The 22,460-nt window shown below is 40.9% G+C and overlaps 1 protein-coding gene across 1 annotated transcript; it reads left to right on the top strand.

Annotated features, from left to right (window-relative positions):
• The first annotated feature begins 406 nt into the window (after positions 1-406).
• b3galt2 (UDP-Gal:betaGlcNAc beta 1,3-galactosyltransferase, polypeptide 2) lies at positions 407-22,175 on the top strand. The gene is made up of 2 exons (XM_034237381.1): positions 407-1,200; positions 19,786-22,175. The coding sequence occupies exon 2, from the start codon at positions 20,136-20,138 to the stop codon at positions 21,459-21,461; it is 1,326 nt and encodes a 441-aa protein (XP_034093272.1). The 5' UTR covers positions 407-1,200; positions 19,786-20,135; the 3' UTR covers positions 21,462-22,175.
• The last annotated feature ends 285 nt before the right edge of the window (positions 22,176-22,460 follow it).

Consider the following 22,460-nt stretch of genomic DNA (forward strand, 5'->3'; position numbering starts at 1 on the left):
GTTTTGGTTTAGTTTTTTTGCATACAAATTTGGAAGCGAAAAAAGAGGGAATTTATTTTCTTTCCACAAAATATAGTAAACAATCAAAAATAACATTGAAAATATATAAAAACACAATTGTATTTATCAAATGTTTACTGAGTATCTTCAAAATCTTCAAGTCCATTAATTTGATGTCTCAATATCTTATTTCATTTTTGACTAAATTGCTCCTATACTCCTAGCTTTAAACAAGAATATAATAGGATATCAGTATAGTATTTATAATGTGTTTGTTAGTGTGTCCGTGATTGTGTTTCTGTTTGGAGAGTGTAAGCTTCACCCACACCCCTTGAACGCAGCATGAGCGTCTAACAGGGTCACGTGAGATGCTCCCCTAATATTGCAGTGACGTGGTAGAGTTCTGTCAGAGTAGAGCGGTGTCTGACAGCCTGCCTGCCCGGGCCAGCAGCTCCCTTGCCCGGCTAGGAAATACGACCAGGTTCAGGACGGAGCGGAGTGAAGACTCTGGAAAAACAACACAAAGCAGCGGACTGGCAAAAACCCAAGCAGGGGTTTAAAGTAAATTACTAGTTGTTTTTATTTGTACCTTGAGTACGAGGAACATGTTTTCTCTGTAGCTTTATTGGACTCACATGCGAGAGAGGATATATTTTTTTTCATTTTTCTCCATTGCTTTCACTGCGCTGATACTGTACATCAGCCTGCCGAGCATCGTGAATGACCAGCCGCACTCCCGCTGCTCGGCTTCCGCTGCTCTCTCCTCCTTAGGGCTTGGGAATGCGTGGATGCTGTGGTGCTTTACTCTTACATGTTTACATTTAATAACCTATCCTGTGAGTGAGATAAACTAGAATGAGACCAGGAAACAACAGTGGGTAAACCAAAATAACGTACTGAGGTAGAGGGAATCTGTGACGGACACAAGGAGCAGGAGACAGGGGAGAGGAGGAGTCGCAGCAGGAGGAGAACTAAAAGCCTGCAGGTTTGTTGCCTGTGGGGATGAGGACTAGCAGGGACGTAACACATCCAAGGTGTCACTGTGATTAGAAGAGAGGGAGCTGGACGAGGAGAGGCATTGAAGTCCACGCTGTACCCAATCCAAGGAGGCGGTGATGGCGGGTGAAGGCACCGGGGTTCACACACTCCGTCAGCCGACCGCAGCCCTGTCAGCAGCCGCAGCAGCATGAGGAGGAAAAGGTACGCAACATTGCACGTCTCATCAGTCCTCCACATCTTCATTATTCATTTAGCCTTCCCCACCCTCCTCTCCTCTCCATTACATCCAGCCATCCACCCTTGCCAGCCTCCTTGACGAGTATCCATTCACCCATCAATCAATACATGAATCCATCGATGCCTTTCCTCCATGTCCAAACATCTCCTTACCATAAGGCACTTTTTTTTACCCCAAGAGGGTTCCTTCAATGTTGCAATGACAGTAAGTGGTCCCCCTTGGGCAGGTGTATTGCTGACACATGAAGGAATAATTGTTTTTTAAAATATAGGCTAACTTTACCCGCTAAGGGTGAATGTTGACTATAGCTTTCATTTATCCTTGCCCAGAGCAGATCAGAGATTCCTGAAGGGACAATCACTGACATCAAAAAGGGGTCAGTAGTCCATACTGTATTACAAAGGTTTAAGTTTAGGAAACTCCTCCTTGGCCAGGGAGATCCAATTGATCCAGTTCAATTAACAGGGCTTTTTATCCACTTCATCACATCCAGCTGCCCAAAGTATTTGGCACTGAAAGCCTTTGCATCCTAAGTGCTGAGATGGACATAAAAAAAAAACCAGCAGCTAAGCTCACCATCTGGGTATTCACTCTGCCCAGACTAGACTATGAAACTTTAATAGGGTCTACTTTTCAAACCACCTTATAATTTTTTGCTGAACAGACATCCCGACAAGACTCGAAGTAAGGACTATATGGCGTGGCTTTATTAACGAAGTAAAACTACAATTCTGCTTAGGAAGTTGGCAGCAGCACAGTGAGTGTTTGGATTGTACTCTCACTGAGTGGAAGAAAATCACTGTCATATAATATGTACTACAGCTACAAGCTCAGAGCTCTATATTTTATTGCTTTGACTTGTGTGTTAAAGGGTCAGCAAAGAATGAAAAACAATTGCCATATCATATACATCTTTCTGGTTAAGCTTACATGGAAAAGTTGCATGTACTATACGGTACAGTGTCAAATAATGCTTATTTTATTGTTTACAATTAGCCGTGTTTGGTCTAAAAGAAATATGGAGGAATAAGTGTTCAATACTGGCAAGGACAGTTTCATAAAAGTGTTTAGTTGATATCTTAAAACAGCTTTTTCGTGTCCACAGTCAGGAACCAAAAGGTATTCAGTTTTTGTCACATTACATGAAAACAATTTTGCTTGGCATTTATGCTATACAAATTACTTTATTTTATCCTAACCTTAACTAATGAATTAATAAGTTGATTGAAAATGTAGCGACTCGTTGTCTCAGCTTTAAAAATAATCAACAGCAAAATGTCTTTAGAGAAAGAAAGCTCCTATTATTTTGATAATACAGAAGATCTCAAAAGGAACATGTTTCACTGGAACTACTATCAAAACAAAGTAACTATTGCTTTGAGGTGGAGACAGAGATTGTCAGACCGGAGCCACATAAACATTTGGCACATCTCCATATCGAGATTAAGTGGAGAAGGCAGAAATGTTTAGTTTCTTTTGTCATTTCGGTGAATTGACCCTTTAAGGATTTTATGTTCATACTTTGTGACCGCCGCTCCAGTGGCCTGGCCCAGATCTGACCAGTCTCTAGTGATGCATGGCAAAAAACAAAACCCACAGCTGGCCATCCAGCGTCACTCATCTGCTATGTCTGAAATACTATTGAGAACGCACCCTCCCTATCCTAGCCGACCAAACTACATTCTCAAAGCATCAGGTCAATCAAACGCCCCCAAAACATCTATCTCTTTCTTTTAGTTAAAGGAACAGACAGTGGTATCTTTATTTAGAAATTAATGCAATTGAAATGCTTTGAGCACCAGATTCATGTCCATGATATTTCTCAGAACCATCTTTCGATGTCAGCAGATAAAACTGAAACTGTTTCGATGATTAAAAAACTCCACAAAAAGTGGACTCAAGCAGTTACGGACAAATTCAATGGAAAACTAAATGTAACTAATGCAGTTACATGTTGCCCAGTAGTTTAACTTTATTTAAAAGTGATGCAAATTAAAGATGTTTAATAAATAAGTATATTGCTAAATGGTTTATAGCGTACTTGGATGTATACATTTATTTGTTGCATACCTCTCATACCAGTATCATCCAGCCAGGGGTATGTGGGTATTTTGTAGTTGCCATTAGATGTGTTAAGATTGTCGAGACGCTTGACTTATTGCCAACATAAATACATTGTGTAAGCTGTAACAGCTGAACTTTTATTGAGACCTATTTAGAGTGTTTGAAAACTAATCAGCAAGTGATAAGAGTTGACATTTAGTGTAATGACAGTTCCAGTAGATGCTGTTGGGTAGTAGTTAGCTGGATAGACCTAATCAGTGCTTCTCAAAGTGTGGTCCGTGGACCACTGGTGGTCCGTGAGCGCCCCCTAGTGGTCCGTGAGTATATTGGTCAAATTTCACATTTGAAATAAATAAATACATTTAAGTTTTCCGCACTCTCGCGGGAATATCTCCGCAATGGAGCAAGCTTAAGTTTCAATTATATTGCATGACATAGCCCAGCGCAACACCTTCATCATCACACATGTTGCCACTTGTTTGTACCGTTTTCAGGCGATTTGTAATCTGTTCTAGAAAAACGATGTGATTTTGGATATTTGTGGAGTTAGGTGGTCCGCGAGTGTTTTTTTATTGGTTAAGTGGTCCTTGGTATGAAAAGGTTTGAGAAACACTGACCTTAATGCTTGGCTAAAAGTAATTGATAAACAAATGGAATTGTTAGCTAAGTGTAGTGAGTAGTGCTCCTGAAGGCAGCTCAGGGCCTGACTCCTCCCCCAAACACTCCCCTCATTAGAGCAGGGTATACAAGGCACCTGGTTCCCTATGTTCTTCCCCTTAATAATATATTTGATTTCTCTAACGCTTTTCTTGAACCCAAAGACGCTTGGCCCCTTGGCTCTCCTTTCATGGTTTGTGGTACAAGTAGGCTGCAATACTAAAATGTAGGATACGTTGTCTCATTTCTTCTAGTATTGTATTACTTGCTGCTTCCTTGCAGATTACTGAAGCTCAGCAAGGTGCTAAAACCTCTTCCTGTGGTGAGTAGGGCAGAACCTGAATTGTTTGGATGCCGCATGGAGAGCCATTTATAATCTTTATTTAACTATTGCTTATAGGTTCACCTGCCGCTGTTTTGTTTTATTCTCATTGACTTAGTGCTGTTTTTTTTGTCAAGTTTTGGTTGATTTTGTATTTTGATTAGTTTTGCATTTGTCATACGCTTATACTTTACCTGTTTATCATTACCAACTGGGATCCTTTTTTAACCTTGTTTCAGTTTGTTTTTATTTTAGTAAAGCTGAGTGCCGGTCATTGGGGGGGCTAGTCACCCTCACTGTTTATTGTGGTGAAGAGCACGCGTGAGTGGCCTGTTTGCTGTGTGTGGTTTGCTGTGACTGCACCTGGTGAGTATTTGGTTGCACCCTAGTGTCACATGAAGTAGCCTGCCACCCCATTAACTGGCCTCAGCCCACCTTAGTTTTGATTTGCTGTTCTTGTATAGACTTTTAATGTTGCATTTTAGTTAAATATTTGTAACATTTAATAAAGATAATTTTTAAACTGAATAGTTCTTGTGTTTATAACCCATGATTTTATCTTACCTTACTGCAACATTTCCTGAGTTTCCTTTTTCTTTTGATTACATTTAAATTAAAATGACTTTACTTTGAAACACGTCTCTGCCCCTTAGTTAACGAACCTGTGTCCTGAATTGTCTTTTTGTGTCTATATCCTGTGGTGCCATCCCCCAGGTGGCGTTGTCGGTCCTTTATCCCCTATTTTAGTATACTATTCATATTCACAAACACACCAACGCATAAGCGTAGCCATACTGTATGGTTGAACATATAGGAAAGGTGAGCTAAAAGTAATTGATAAACAATTGGAATAGTTTGCTTAAAGTAGCATGTTTAAATGGTTGAGAATAGTTGGCTAAAAGTAATGGATAAAAGGTTTAGTGAAGTTACCCAGAACTAATTGATAAACCATGGAAATAGTTAGCTAAAAGTAATAGAACAAGGTTGCTACAGTAAATGCACGTAAGGAAAAAACAGTTGGAATAGTTAGCTTAATTTAGAGTAGCGGCTAAACTGTTGGGAATTTTAGGGTTAAGGTAATTAATAAACAGTTGGAAATATGTGGCTAAATGTAATTGAATAACGGTTAAGAACAGCTCAAAGTAATAAATAAACATCTAACTTTTAAAACCATTGCTTATTTTTAACCAACTACTGTTGGTTAAAATAAGCAATGGTTTTAAAAGTTAGATGTGCCTTTTACGCAACGCCTTCACTGTGTTTACTTTCATTAGAACAGCTAAAGAGCGACCGCAGGCTGCTACGTTTTAACCACACACACCTCTACACACGTCGAACTGCCCGATTAATCCCCCTATTACTCGTTTTATGAAGGAGATGTCCGGACACTAAGGCACATGAGGTGTTTGTGCTCTGCTCAGCTCTGCTCTGTGTGTGTTTGTGTGTGTCCGACACAAATATTTCTTTGTGCACAGACAGTTAGGAAAATAATGAGACAGTGTCATATGGGAGCACCTTAGACCAGGGGTCTCCAACCTTTCTTCATCTGAGAGCTACTTTGAAAAAATGAAAGTGGCCAAGTTGAATTAAGCTATACTTTTGTACACGTGTGAAATTGCACAACCCAAAGCTTATCAAAAATCTGACATCAAGGTCCGATAAAACGACAATTTCTCAAATATTATTATGGCCCACAAGTACTTCACTGAAAATTCACATAAATGTCCTTAATCTCCACCTTACAAGCATCTTATGGCACATGTGTAAAATAAGTGCATTCACTATTTTTTACAGTTAGTGAGATGACTGGCACTGCATGGAGTCCACCATAGAGGTGTATGCTGGAGTGTACCCCACTTAGGTTCACTCTAATAGAGTCATTTAAATGTTCATCAGTCAGTCTTGTTCTGTATTTAGATTTTATGACATTCATGTCAGAAAAAGCTGCTTCACAAAGGTCTGTAGAACAGAACCATTTAAAGCAGACATTTACAGTGCTGCTTGGTGAATGTTCTTATCGTTTTCTGGGTCTACAAGGCTCTATAAATGTTGTGAGTTTTGCTGAGACTCAAGCTGAACATTATTTTGGAGATGTATAACCTCCATCTCCACAGGATTGACACTGAATAGTTCAGCCATCTTCTTCTTCGTCTTGACATTAAATTATAAGCCATGATAAATAAATTGTATAGGTCTAGCACAACACAAAACGAATAATTCTGCAGTCTAGCTGCAGCTTCTAGCAACGGTCTTCTGTTAAAGAAAGGACACTGAATGTCCTGAATGTGGCATCACACGCATGGCTTAAGTCTGAACACAGCAGACAACAGGAGTATTTACAACAGCATTATAAAAACAAAAATAGTGCATGTGGGTGCACACTTACATTCTCTGTCTTACTGTTACATAAATCCCATGAATGTATGAGATTAAGTAAGCTTCATCATATCTCAATCAGTGATTACGTGAATAATAAAGTTTCTATCGGGTCACTATCAGCCTGTCACTCATTATTTTCAGGGGGGCGGGGTTTGGTGATCACGGAAGCTTTCCTCCTGCCTTCACAAACTTTACACAAGTATTTATCAACTGAAAATAGCAAGAGGACATTCATACGCAATCCAAGACTTGATTAAATCCACCAAAAACCTGACATGATGATAACGAGTGTTTTTCAAAAAACACAAATCCCTCCATGGGTGCGGGAAGGGGGGTGCTGAGGGCGCTGCAGCACCCCCTAGCGGCAGGCAGGCGGTGCGGAGCTCCCCTGTCTGAATTATTATTTGACGGTTATTGCTGCTCCCGCTGTGTATAATCTGTGTAATATGTAGCCAATAAATTCCACATTGTTGGTAAAATAATATTTTACATCTTTGTAGTGTGTGTGCTCGCCAGTGGAGTCGCCTGGCCTGCCCCGAATATTTTTTCTGTAGCCCCGGACAATTCTACCTCAATAATGTAATACATTAACCGTGCTTTACGTGAACCTCATCATGACACTAGAGAGGACGGCAGGACTGTAATTTCCCGTGTTCAGTGAATGCAACAGAGGCAAGACACCAGACCAATCAGAGAGTTTCATGGAAATAAAAGTGTGCTTGTGTCATTCAAGAGAGAGAGACCGAGAGAGAGACCGAGATCGGTGCCAGCAGGGACCGTGTTGTTAGCATCTGGTTAGCTAGCTGCACTAATGGACATAAGGAGCTATTTCCACAACAAGCTGGAGGAGAGCTCTCCTCTCAGACTGAGAGACTCAGGTGAGCTAAAGGACTCTCTGAGTGTTTAGATAGTTAACTTTAGTCTAAGTTATCTCAGTGGGTCTCAAACGGTTTGGTCACAAATGATTCAAAAGATTATTTCCGCGGTACACCTTCATATGATCATTATCGTTATAAAAAAAACAAGAGAATAAAGGAAAAACAGTTATGAAATACTATAGCAGTAAAAAAAGAATTCAGTTTGAAAGGGGAGTGCTTTGTAAAATATCCATAAAGAAAAAGAACATCTGATTACAGTTGTATGTGTCTATGTATCCATAGATCTCTTAATGTTGCTCTCAAAGTGCACCAGATTGATGTTTTTTGTTTTTTTTTTTACCTCTGGGAAGACCATTGCAGCACTGAAGGGAGAGGTGTGTACTTGATAGCATTCTCTTTACTTTCAAGTGACTGCTTTGGCCCAATCCCAAACCACACCCTACCCCTACACACTACCCCTCCGTGACGGAGTGAACTCTGTGGAGTGACACTCGCAGCAAAATGAGGCTCCCTCCTGTCAGATGGAGGGAGTAAATACAGCGGCAAGCTTTGGGACGGCCTCCCCTCTCTCCGGCCGAAACAGGAAATGCCGTAACTGTATGTAACAACGGTTTCAAATCAGCATCTCTTAGACAAAGAATTAAAATGAATAACTAAAATAAAACTCCAAACATCTTTAATTGTGTTTTTGTAAAGCTCTTTTAGTTTTAAACCTGATTTTTATAAGCTTCATAGTTTTTGCAACAGTCTGTAAATATACACAACTTTATAATAAAATGCACACATTTACCTTTTTCTAGACTACACACAGGTATGATCCTAAGTTAAAGAAATATGAGGTTGTTAACATTGCAGTTTATCAGTGGATGTTTGCAGGAACTACTTGTAAACAGCGTGTTTCCTGACGGACACACAGCGTTGAGTCCGGTCAAGTAGAGACCGGTCTCCAGCAAGCCCCCAGGAAGTGCACCGGACTCAAATGAAAATATTTGTGGTGGCCAAACGGCGGTACTACACTTCCGTTTGGTTGCCAGGCCCGGAAACACTTTTTCCCATTGACTTACATGGGGAAAGAGTGGTCTGTAAATCGTTGAATAATTTTGTTTAAACTAAATAAACAACCCAGTATGAACACTTGTATAGCCCTTATTAAAAACATTTGTTCCTCAAGTTGTAAAAATGTGCTAATAACGTTATTCTGAGAGTTATTTCCCTCTGCATTATGAACGCGCATCTAACCCACGGGACCGGTCCGCCCGGCACGTTCATGTTACGTGTTCAGCACTACATGTGTTTACCTTTACCCATGGATGCACAATAAGAACGAACCCATATCAACTTACTGCCATCCCACGGAGCTGTAATAATGGATATATTGCACATGTTTGCTGTAATTCATCATTTGTAAAATATTATACTACATGGGCTGTATGATTAAATCTTGTATCGTAAATGTTGTATTAAATAAAGTTAATATTACCGACGTTAGATTAACGTCCCTGTAGTTTATTATTGCACTAAGAAGCTTATTGCACTGTGTATATATATATATATATATATGTATATATATATATATATATATATACAGTGCAATAATTCTTTCATGCTAAATGAAGCTCTGTTGCTTGGATATCACTAGATCCTGTTACAGCGTAATATAAGTAGGCCTACATAACGATTGATGTTGCATTAGCATAATTACTAGCTAGCCGCTAGCTGCTAACTGCCGCCTCCTTAATATCAAATCCATCATAATAACAATCCATTACCATGCTGTCATGAAAACGCGGTGCTGTTACGTGTACGCAAATTGACGTGCTTGATGTGAACGAGCATTTTGGTTAAAGTTGCGCATGCGCTATGAGCGCACATAGGGGTACTTCTCAGGCATGCCGGGTACTCTGTGACGTTTCACTCTCTCAAAAGTTGGGCAATTTTATCATCATGCGCTAATGAGCAGCTCTCATAGGAATGAATGAGGCCCCGCCTCCCACGCTGTATCCAGTTCTTATTATACATCCATATGGTCTCCAGTCAGCACCGATGAAGACTCGCTATTTGAGGGCTTGATAACCCACTCCCCCTCCACACCACTCCACACTTGTTGGTTTGTAACAGCACTTAATGTGGTGGACCCTTATACTTTCTATAAGGTCATATTTACCTTATAGAAAATGCACTGATCTTCGCGCTATTGATCTCGCGCGAAAACATAAACATGACGTGTTGCTATAGCAACGCCTGTTGTTTACTGCGGTGACGCAGCCTAAAACCCGGGTGTAAACTCCTTCCGGTTCCTTCGTCAAAAACGCAATGCAATTTCTCCATAGGATTTTGGAAAATAGCTCGAAATAAGGTCTGTGGTTGACACACATTTAAAAGACGGATCACATTTTGTTCAGCCGGATAATATCCACATCCTACTTTTATAATTTTCAAAGCATAAATCTAGTCGCAAGAAACAAAATGCTAACGTTATGCTATAAAGGAACTACAGCAGAGTCGCTACTTCAACGTCACGCCAACTTAAGATCCATATTCAAACATACAGATTGTAAATGGTACAAGTTGAAGTGTTTGTTTGAACAGTTTGCAGGAGGCAGGTACTTTCTTTCAAGCAGAACAGGGCAAACAAACTTAGCGGGAGTGTTTTACGTGTTCGGTGTAATGACGTAAAACGGCCTGGACAACTTCTGTAGTCCTATTCAGCCACTTGTTAACAACCATCTTTTTTCAGACACGTAAACTCTTCAAAAATCACCAGCGGGGTCACTGCTGATGTATTTAATGTCGTAGAACAAAACATGATCTGTCTCTTCAATTTGTGTCAAACACAGACCTTATTTGGAGCTATTTTCCAAAATCCTATGGAGAAATTGCATTGCTTTTTATCGAAGGAACCGGACGTGGTAAAAATGCTAACTTACTTCCGGGTTTTAGGACGCGTCACTGCGGTTCTCTATAGAGAGATAGATAGAGGGATAGAGAGAGATATATAGTTATAGATAGATCGATAGTTATAAATAGATAGAGAGACACTTTGCACATAACTCACGGTAGCGATCTTTTATACTTCATGCAATCGGCATGAAGTATACAAATATGAAAAGCTGAGAGTCCACATATTATATTGGTATAGGTTTAATCACTGTGCGATCAAAACTCACTCTTAACCCTGTGTTCTAGTATGATAAATAAAAGAACATTGTACCTTGAAAATCAATGCATTCTAATAGCGGGTACATTTGACCCATTGGCGGTTTTAGGTATACAGCGACCCCTGGCGGTTCTAGTGTTAAACATTAAAATGAATCATAAATATAGTGGTTGTATTAAGGTTATTCTTCAAGGCGAGAAACCTCAGTCAGCCACATAATCAGTCATGCCTATTTCAATAAAGCAGAATGTAACCCCTTACGCCAGAGAGCGGCCAGTCTAAACGGCTCCCAAATGGTAGCTGTATTTGTCTTGAGGAAAATGTGTCACTAAGTGCACCGCTTTACTAAATGAAGGTCACATCCCCTTCAACATCAGCCATGCTCATTTTGCATTTATTACACACAATGTGGAGGCAAAAACAAGCTAGGTTGTTAAAATGGGCGTGGAGACAAAGAAATCAAAGTGTGGAAAATTGCATTTATACCTCACATTCCCCCCCACCCTCCTTGTTTTCTTCCTCCAGCTTTAAAGCTGATGTGGTGACAGAGACAACACTATAATATATGCCTAGCATGTCACTCCCGCAGCCTTCGTTCTGATTATTGACCGCTGCAGAATCGCTGGGGCTTTAATTAGTGCTAGTGTAACTAATTGGCTTGCATAAAAGTGACATTGATGGGAGGCAGGAAAATGAATTAATGAGGAGAGGCATTGGCAGATTAAGTGGAACTGCTAAAAAGTAAAAATGTCTGGTCTCTCAGTGAAATTGGCATTTTTGTTGAAAGCGAAAAACAAAAACAAAGTAATACACTCCACCATTCATGCTCTTCTCTATGTGAGTGTGTGGGTGGGTACGGACGTCCGTCGTGTGTGTTTAACTTTGTGTGCATGTGTCCCTGTGTGTGCACACTTCATCAGAGCTCACGTAACTAGATGTTAATTTAGTTGACGGGAGAAATCTCTCAAGCGCTGGATATGCTTCGATATAAAGTATGTTAACCTTTAAAACAAAGCCGGCCCTGGCCCCTCTCATTCTCCTGTAATTGCTTGCGCTGGGTAGGCACAGTTTCCTGAAAAGGTTATCGTGTTCCTTGCCAGTTGTCATGATGAATGAGCAAACATAGCAGGAAATGAAAATGGGAAGTTTGGAAAATCTGCCTCACACCGAGTCGGCATGTAGCATTTGCACAAAAATAATGCTTTGTTGTTCAGTAGATGCAATTTATTAAAGTGCAAGCAAACAAATAAACAAAAACGCAAACGCAGGCAGTCAGTAAATTAACAAACTCAGGAAGAAAGGATTTTTCAGACTTGCAATGCTGCTATATAAAAATCAAGTACAACCTGCAAGATACTGCTGGCATTTTCTTTTTTTCCTGGCGTGCGTGTGTTCTCATGCACAGCAATAATGATGTATGTTTCTAGTGTGGATATAATTATGTTTGAGGAGCACATGCATCTTTTGTGTGGGTCTATAGACACAGAGTGACTTGTGTGCAGTAGGCTTGTGTACATCATTAAGTCTGATCTGCATTGTGTTAGTGTGTCTGTGAACACAAACAATTATTATGCGTGCAGTATTTGGTGCACATATGATTATTTGCGATGCACAGTACATTTGTTGCTTGTGCAAACCGATTGCTCGCCTTTGTGCTACCCCTGGCGCACAACTCCCTGACATCATTCACGTCACATTTTTTCAGCGTTGCATGTTTCTGTGTGTTCATCTTTTATTTACGCCTGTGGTAGAGGGTCGAGCAGCCTGGGTGGTCTCATCTAGACGTTAGGCAGCGTTGATAAGCCGAAGGTGGAAGTTGAATGGCAGATGAAGGCTGTCATCGCCAGAGGCTGGCTGAGGCTCTGGCACCACTGCCTGCCGGACCCTGAAAATCTCATTTTGACAGATGCATCTCCTCCCCTAGCTGTCGACGCCCGGTGGGGGGCTGACACGGGTGGCTCTGTGTAGCTTTAACCGGCAACACGTTGAGCAAACCTGCAATTTATACTTCTGCCCCAGGCATTAAGCTGAATAATGACATGCAAGAGGCACTGTCTCCCCATGCTCAGCACCAGACAGCCAACTCATAGTTTCCATGAAGGCAAGGCAAGGCAATTTTATTTATATAGCACTTTTCAGCACGTGGCGATTCAAAGTGCTTTACAGATTAAAAGCAAAAGACATTTAAGAACAAATGCAGCATAAATACATTATTAAAAAGGCATTTAAAAACAGGCATAATAAGCAAAGGTAATGAAATCAAAATAAATAAATAAACACAGCAGGTACAGAATACATGACTAAAAAGGCATACTGTAGTGTGAGTATGGGCTAGTGTTGCACGGTGTACCGATACTTGAAAGGTACCGTGATACCCTGCCGTTAAAAACGTTACGATTCCTCCGTTTCATTAGTATCGGTACTTTAAGAATGACGGGGAAAAGTACTCCGGTGAGAAAGCGCCGTTTTAATAAGAGCCGTGTGTGTTCAGCGCTCTGCTTCCACTCCCTGCACTGCAGCCGTGCCTGCAGTCCCTCCCCTCTCAAGCACGCGCTAGCTGCCAGAGCTAAGTCCTCCAACTCATACGACCAAATGGGTCGATTGTTTAAGCCCTTATTACGACCAAATATGTCGTTTGTTCAAGCGCTTAATACGACCTATAATTACGTTTTAAAATTGTCGGCCTCTAGTGCTCCCGTTGAATGCAAACGTTACAGAGGGTTGTTTATTCACAAATAACCCTCTCTGTAAAATCCTAAATTGTAGGATAGTTTGGCCATTAAAACGCTTTATGATTAGATTTCTAGCGAGAAGTATATATTGTACTTTTAGAATCCACGTCCAGTCGATATGTAGGATTTATAGTTTGATAGATATTACGAAGATGATTTGAGGTTTCGTCAGGAGAACGTGTATATGCGGCAAGCTTCCATGTAAAGTTACGGGTTGAAAACAGTATTTCCGGTCTCGACGTTTTCATAATAAAACCAATGACCAAATGATTTAACAGTGATATCTGCAGTACTCATCCACTAAAAAACATCAGTTTATCCTTGTTAATTATACGACATTAATTGGTTTAAATTGTGTACAATGCTTTTGTGTTTTTCCCATAGGTTTTTCTCTTTCGATTCTGAGAGACACATTTCTTTTTTCAGAGGTTTTGATTTTGAGGCTAAAATCACGCCGCAATGCACGTCGGGATATGGTGTTTATGTGATATGAAATCGGAAAACATTTTAAAAAAATAAAATACTTTATTCCGAGTGTTCTTGCTTTTCTCTTTGAAAGTCATCACATAACGGCATTGTAATACACGGTTCGGCTGCATTAAATATTGCATATCTGCCCTAGATATGTATTTATAGAGTCCTGATCAGAAGACCTTTTGACAAACTGGAAGAGATGCCGCCAAAACTGAATACGTGACGTGGACCATAAATATATCAACAATTAAACAACATCTTCCATTTATTTTCACACAATACAGTACGTCTCCTTGCAGTATCAACACTAATTCGGCTGACTTTTATATTTGATCCAATTAGTAGATCGTCTATATTTACACCATAACGGTGCACAGCTGATATAAAGGGACTTTTTTGTAGTTTTTAAAGATATTACTGATTTTCTGAACTACCTTTCCAACTCCTCATGCAGTTGACTGTTACAGGTCTATAGTTCATGGTACAATGCATAAGCTTCACATCGAGAGACTGAAACTGTATTTTCCTTTACCGTTCTGTTTTAATTTCACAATAAAGTGAATAGTCATATTATGTTTGATATTATTATGTTTTATTAACTAGACCACTGGTCTAAACCGCACCGCCTAGTGGTTAAAGCACGTTATTGAATAAGTTATATTTGATGAAAACATTTAAATATTAAGAGTAGCCTACATACAAAATAGGGGTCAATGATAGACATATAGAATAGAAAATATCAAGAAGATACTGTAGTGATCTCTACAATAAAACAGTTTAGTGCAGGACGTCCAAAGATATTAACAGGAGGATGTGCAAAACAGACAAACTGATAAGGCTGAATTTGACTCAGGTGTAACTAAAGTCTGATTTAAGGGTTGTTTATATTTCACATCATTAATCAGAATCTGCAAAGTAACAAAAATAAATGTAGTAGAGTAAAAATACCAGGTTAACCTCTGAATTGTAGTGGAGTAGAACAAAGTAGTACATGCTGCTGTAATAAAACATTTCCCAACTTGGGATCAATAAATTATCTTATCTTAAGATGATCGATGGCTACTGCCATATTTGCTAAATGTGCATCTGAACCTTGACAAGTGCATGTTTCAGGCTTATCAATTAACAACAGGAGGGGTCACAGACATAAGACCAGCTGTTAAACAAAGCTCTTCTGACCTTAGCTGTCATGTGGGTATATTAATGCTGCCCATTATGGACACAAGCAATTTTCACCCATGTATTAATTATATGTTTTAAATTTGATAACACCAATGTGTTTCGTATCCCCTAAACCTCCAGGGATGTATACAGTTTAATACTGGCAACTTCTAATTGTGGGAAATACGAAAAACGTCTTTTAAAACTATAATTCCCAGTAGAGACGTGCCATAGAACATGTTGCGAAACACACAATAGCCAGCATGTGTAATTCTGGTCCAGTTTTGGATAGTCTGGCGTGGTTCCATTCCATTTCAAAGAGCTGTTTGACACTCGGCGTAACCTTGTCGCACTGCCACTCCAACATCCAATCACAGAGCTTGAGGGCTAATCACGGGGTTTGTAAAGCAAGGCGGATGTTGTAGTCCCAAACGATAGCTGGGGATTCTGGGTAGTGTAGTGTCTTCGGAAACTCTGTAGTGTCTAAACTCCGAAAAAACAATTTGTTTCTCCGAATCGAAGGTTAAAAACACAAAAGCATTGTACACAATTTAAACCAATCAATATTGTGTAATTAACAAGGATAAACTGATGTTTTTTAGTGGATGAATAATGGAGATATCACTGTGTAATCATTTGACAGTGTGGGGAATACTTCCGGTTTTATTATGAAAACTTCGAGACCGGAAATACTGTTTTCACCCACGCTAACTTTACATGGAAGCTGCCCCATATACAGTACACGTTCTCCTGGCGAGACCTCAAATCATCTTCGTATATCTATCAAACTGTAGATCCTACACATCCACTGGACGTAGATTATAAAAGTACAATATACACTTCTCGCTAGAAATCTAATAAAAAAGCATTTGAATGGCCAAACTATTCCACAATTTAGGATTTTCCAGAGAGGGTTATTTGTGAATAAACGACCCTCCGGAGCATTTGCAATCGACAGGAGCATGTTGTTTCTTACACGACCACTAGAGGTGCTACACTTTAAAACGTGACTGGGTCGTATTTAGCTGCTGAACAATCGACCTATATATAGAAAACGAGAAGCATGGCTGAAAGTGGGAGTGCAACTGCCGCTGCGCCTCGGCTTGTTGACAAAAAAGACGGCAGAAGCGAAATTTGGAAGTATTTTAGCTATATCTCTGACAGTGAGGGCAAGCCTACGGACACCACGAGGCCTGTCTGTCAGACATGTTTTAGATCCCTGCAAACCAAGGGAGCCAACACATCAGACTTGGCTAAGCACCTCGCCGAACGGCATCCAGAGCTGTTTAAAGAATTTAAAGACTAACAGGTTAGCGAATGTGATAGATAACATAATTACATCATGCTCAAGACAATGCCCTCAAATCTAAGTCAAACAAGTGTAATTTATTTTGTGACAAACGAACGTTTTCGTAGTTTGACGAGGCAATTAATGGCAATGATAACCAGAGGTGTGGACTCGAGTCACATGACTTGGACTCGAGTCAGACTCGAGTCACCAATTTGATGACTTGAGACTCGACTTGACAAAATCACAAAACACTTGCGACTCGACTTGGACTTGAACACCAATGACTCGGGACTGGACTTGGACTTGAGCCTTCTGACTTGAGGTGACTTGATAATTTAATTCAGAGGTCTCCAACACGCCGATCGCGAGATGCCGCTAGAAGAGCAGACTCCCGTTGGGGAGAGCAGAATCTTCAGCCGCTCCTACTCTTGCTGAGAATCCTTGCAGGCAGGGGCGGGACTTTATTTAGCTGGGCCACCATGCGGCCAATCATATGCAGTGTTGTGTTAGTTACTGAAAACCAGTAACTAGTTACCATTACTAGTTACTTCATTTCAAAAGTAACTCAGTTACTTTACTGATTACTTAAGTAATGCGTTACTGTGAAAAGTAACTTTTTTTTTACTTAGAAAAAGGGCTCCCATTAATGCCCTTATAGCCTTCCTTTCAGTACTGTTATTGCATTGGAGAATAATACAATCTGTTGATCAACTTGACATGCATTATATGCAATCTGGATTGCATCGATATTAGCTGGCTTTCCATTTTTGTATATTCTTTCTCCAGGTAGTTGGAAAAAGTTTTCCGTCCCATATGCCGTGTGCCGCCCGGACATGCTATCATGCTAACTAGCTCCCTGAAAGCGGGTGACTCCACTGTAGCAATAGCCTGCATGTGTTCTACAACATACCGTGCAATGGCTTTATTGACTTTTCCCTGGCTAGCAGTCCCTTGGTTAAAATCCAGCCGCTGTTGCTTAGGTGGAGGTGGAGTGGCGTTGGATGAGTCTGGGTCTGTGCCGGTCTTAGTTACTAGCTTCATCCCAGCATGTTGTTTTTGCAGATGTTTTAAAAGATTTGAATTACTGGTTTGGGCAGTAGATAGGATCTTTGACCCGCCAGGACACAACTTACATTTAACAGAAATGTTCTTTTCTTTGTGCTCGACAAAAGTGAAATAGTGAGAATATCTCCAGGTGGAGAAACTAGACTTGAGCTCCGCCGCCGCCATGATAGTCTTGTTAGTAAACAACACAAACACGCCCACAGCGCGTCTCCGCATGTGACACAGGAAGTATCCAAGTACATTTACTCAAGTACTGTACTTAAGTACAGTTCTCATCTCTGTTCGCCTGGCTGTTGACTATATAAAAAAACGAACGGAGTAACGCACCATGTAGTAACGGTAACTGAGTTACTGAATATAAAAAGTAATGCGTTAGAGTACTAGTTACTGCCAAAGATAACGCCGTTACAGTGATCATATGCGAGGACACACTAGGATCATACCATTATGTGAAAGAAGGGTGGGGGGCACAGCAGGTGTAGTAGTACAGGCCAGCTGCACAGAGCGACGGGGAGACGGATTTAAATGCAAGTGCGTCGGAAAAAGTCAAGAAATTAGCGAAAACCGAAAAAAGAAGCAGCATCTGGCTGCATTTCAATGATATTGGAGAAAGCAAAGCTGAGTGCAGGATTTGTAAAATGAAAATAACCTTTTTTGGTTACCTTTATTTTGGTAACCACTCAGGATTTACTATCAGAGGTGCGAGAAGTTCAGATCTTGTACTTGAGTACAAAAGTACCAGAGTGTAGGAATACTCGGTTACAATAAAAAGTCCTGAATTCAAAATGTTACAAGTAAAAGTACAAAAGTATTAGCATCAAAATATAGTTAAAGTACCACCTGCAGAGGGATCTAGATGCAGGTGTTCTCTTCCCCATAGAGACCGCCTGGCTGCACATTATCCCTTGCATAAAGATAGATTGTGGGTCCCTTACAACATATACATTCTGGTTACCTCAACATCAGGGATCTTATCAATTAAACTCCTTCTGAATCAAACCGTCACGGTAGCCTTACCTTATTTTTCCCTCTTAAAATAGAAAAAAAACATGTTACTTTACCAGCAGAGAGAAAATGGATTATTAAATTATTAATTTGACTAATAAAGAGCAATTTGATTATTAAGTATTATTCTGTTGATCGATTTCATTACATTTGGTGAAAATCACATAATGACTTGTTTATGACTCGTTTTGTCAAAGTTTAGGACTTGGACTTGACTTGAACTTGCCCATCCTGACTTGAGACTTGACTCGGACTTGCAAAACAATGACTTGGTCCCACCTCTGATGATAACTGTCTAATATGGCTATCTTTTTAGCTAACTTACCAATGTGGCTAACATCTGCAATGTACATTTTGTCAATAATTTTAATATTACCGTACTATTACATGCTAATAAAATATAAAGTTAACTATCAAAGAAATCACATAAACTCAAGTATAAAGAAGAGACCATGTTGTAAGAAAACACTTAACAGATAAACTACAATTGTATTCATCATGCAAATAATAAAAGAAAAGTATCGAAAAACAATCAGAATCGCAATTCTTGACTTGGTATCGGTATCGAAACCAAAATGTTGGTATCGTGACAACACTAGTATGGGCAGCTCAATTAAAAGCAGCGGCAAATAGGTGCCTTTTTAGTTGGGATTTAAAAATAGGAAGTGTTTCGAGGAGGAATTGTATTTTCCATTCTTCACTGTTTTTAGAGTCTTTGATGTGTTTATCTAAGACATTCTCTTGTTTTCACTCACTGTAAAAAAGTACTAGCATAATATGCTCATTTAGTATGTTGTATTTACTGTGAGAATGGTGCAAAAAACGTGTGTTATGCTGTATGATAGCAATAACGCACACATTAGGTGGCAGCCTATTTTCCACCATACAGGTGCACTGTATGCAAGGTAACATTTATAGCAGTAATCTTCCCTTCTGCCACTACCCTGCTGGCAACAGTATTTTCTAAATCTCATATATATTTTTCCCATCACATCCCCAGAGCCTGCTGTGTTTCACGTCCCCGTCCAATCAAAGATGCAACAAACAAAGCTGTCATATTGATTCAGCTTCTCCCTTTCAAAATGTAAAGTCAGCTTATCAAAAGAGCCATTCACCATAGTGGCTGCTGCATTCACAGAAAAGCTCTAATTGGGGCTTTTGCATCTGGAAGACATTAATTCAGAATGTCTCTGTCAAAACAAACCATAAATAAAATGATTAAGAAATATGCTCGGCTCTCCCCGCAAGTATAATAAATAACACATCTACAATCAGGCATTGACATGTGGCTCAGTGCCAGCAATTTGAGGTTTATTTCAGACCGATGCCAACATTTGTATCTGTTCCTTTTTTCTCTTTTCAGATTAGAGACAGCAAACACAGAGGAGGTGACCCTTATCATATCCTGAAGGAGACGAGACATCGGGCATGACCTTGTGTTTGTCTACAGTTCCAAAGAAGAGCCAGGGAGAAGCCTTCATGGCCAGAGAAACATTGCTTTCCTTGCTCCATTGAGCTATTTTAACCCTGCTGCAAGCTGCACTGGGGGGCTCAAACGTTCCCCTGACTCCACCAGGAGGCTCACTCCAACCCATCTGCCAGCTCAGATAACCCTCTGATAGTTGGCAACCACATGTTTGAGGTGACTGTGAGTGACTGCCGCCGCCGCCCATTCTCGAGCAGCAGCAGCTTCCTGCGACCCCGATCTGCACCATGCAGTGGAGACGGCGGCACTGCTGTCCTATCAAGATGACCTGGACCGTCAAGCGGTCGCTCTTCAGGACCCATGTGGCCGGCCTCCTCTCGCTGGCTCTACTCTTCACCCTTTTCTTATTTTTCAGCCATCAGGATTGGCTTCCGGGACGCAGCGGGCCCCGGGAAAACCCGCTGGCCTACACTGTCAGGGGCTTCCGCAGCCCCAAAGGCGAAGCCAACCAGAGCAGCTCCCTGCGGAGCCTGTGGAGGGACACGGGGTATGTGGCACCAAAGACTCTTCTCAACCTCAGCTCTCAGCAGGCAGATGGGGCTGCGGGGGAGGCAGCAGCAGCAGGAGGCGGAGGGGGTTCCAGGATGGGGGTAATGGGACTTGGGGACTCCATGAGCACCAACAACAGTTTACAGAAGGAGATGGGTGTGGGAGGGAGGCTCAGTGCTCAGCCCTACCGCTACATCCTGAACGAGCCTTTCAAGTGCAGGGACAGGACGCCCTTCATCATCGTCCTGATCGCTGCAGAACCCGGACAGGCCGATGCCCGTAATGCCATCCGTCAGACATGGGGGAATGAGAGCAACTCAATGGGCTTAGGGTTTGTCCGTCTTTTCCTGCTCGGCACTGGAAAGAGCTCAGACACCTACCTGCAGAGCAGCATAGAGGAAGAGAGCCTTGTTCACCACGACATCATCCAACAGGACTATCAGGACACTTACTATAACCTGACCATCAAAACGCTGATGGGCATGAACTGGGTGGCCACCTATTGCCCACACGCCTCCTACGTGATGAAGACAGACAGCGACATGTTTGTCAATACCGAGTATCTCATCCAAAAGTTGCTTAAACCCGAGCTGCCTCCCAAACAGAGGTACTTCACCGGCTACCTGATGAGGGGCTATGCACCAAACCGAAACAAGGACAGCAAGTGGTACATGCCGCCCGAGCTGTACCCAAGCGAGCGTTATCCGATATTCTGCTCGGGCACGGGGTATGTGTTCTCAGGGGACATGGCCGATCTGATCTACCAGGCGTCCCTGAGCATACGAAGGCTGCACCTGGAGGACGTTTACGTGGGAATCTGCCTGGCCAAGCTGCGCATCGACCCGGCCCCTCCTCCCAACGAGTTCCTCTTCAACCATTGGCGGGTGTCTTACTCCAGTTGTAAGTACAGCCACCTGATTACGTCCCATCAGTTCCACCCCAATGAACTCATCAAGTACTGGAATCACTTGCAGAGCAACAAGCACAACGCCTGTGTCAACGTGGCCAAGGAAAAGAACAGCAGGTACAGACACCGAAAGTTTCACGGAGAGAGGCCTCCTTGACGCATTCTGTGATTACAACCCCTGCTCAAGAGACAAAGGGAGATGAGCACACTGTTACTACAGTCTTGGAGGGCATATGAACTCAGTACTATACACTATATGGGGAAAAGCACATTGTTTTTGGTATTGTGTACAGTCGATGATCCAAACTATTTTTTTAATTTGAGGAAAAAATGTTAAGTATTGTAAAACTGTTGAGCTATTTCTAAAACGGAAGATTGTCTGATGATGTGGAGCATAACGTGCTGCTGCTGTCTCAAGGGTGATGTTGAGGATAATTCAGGTGCCAAGAGAAAGGTGGTTATTCATGCTACAGTTAATGTGAAGGCTCGCCTCTAAAGGGTAATATACAGTATGTCACACTTTACAAAAAATAAAAATAGACAGTGGTGTTTACACAGAAAAAGAGAAATGCACATGTATTTTGTCGAATGTTACACTACCTAACTATGAATGAAAATATATTTGACGTTGACCAGTTATGCTGCCCGGTTTCTCAGTGTTTACTTTACAGGTTTATCAAAGAACATGACTCTAAAGAGAAGGTTTATCCATCATATACTGTATTTTTTTTTTTTTAAATCTACATGGAAGCACTCACGTCCCGTCAGAGATGACTGAGATTGTATTTTTTAAAGCTTTACATTGAGTATGACTCTGCACTTGAGCAAATGTGCAATGAATTAATTAACAATTAAATGTACTGAACTCAAACTTGCAGTTGTGAGTGTGTTTTATCTGTGAGTCTTTTATACAATTAGGTCTCTTCAATAGCATTACTCTGTACATAATCAGCATGGGGCTGGGACATAATTCACTCACGATTGGTGTAGTTTCTACATTGTTATGATTTAAACATAGTGATATTTTAGTGGGATCTGTTCTAAAAAAATATATTATTTAAGATGGTCAAAGTCAACTTTATTTTCAATCTTCTGTGTATGAGATACAGACAGGGAGAAATGCTGTTCCTCACAATCCAGAGGAATACACATAAAT

The sequence above is a fragment of the Gymnodraco acuticeps genome, unplaced genomic scaffold (assembly GCF_902827175.1).
Source record: "Gymnodraco acuticeps unplaced genomic scaffold, fGymAcu1.1, whole genome shotgun sequence".
In the NCBI taxonomy this organism is placed as follows: Eukaryota; Metazoa; Chordata; class Actinopteri; order Perciformes; family Bathydraconidae; genus Gymnodraco; species Gymnodraco acuticeps.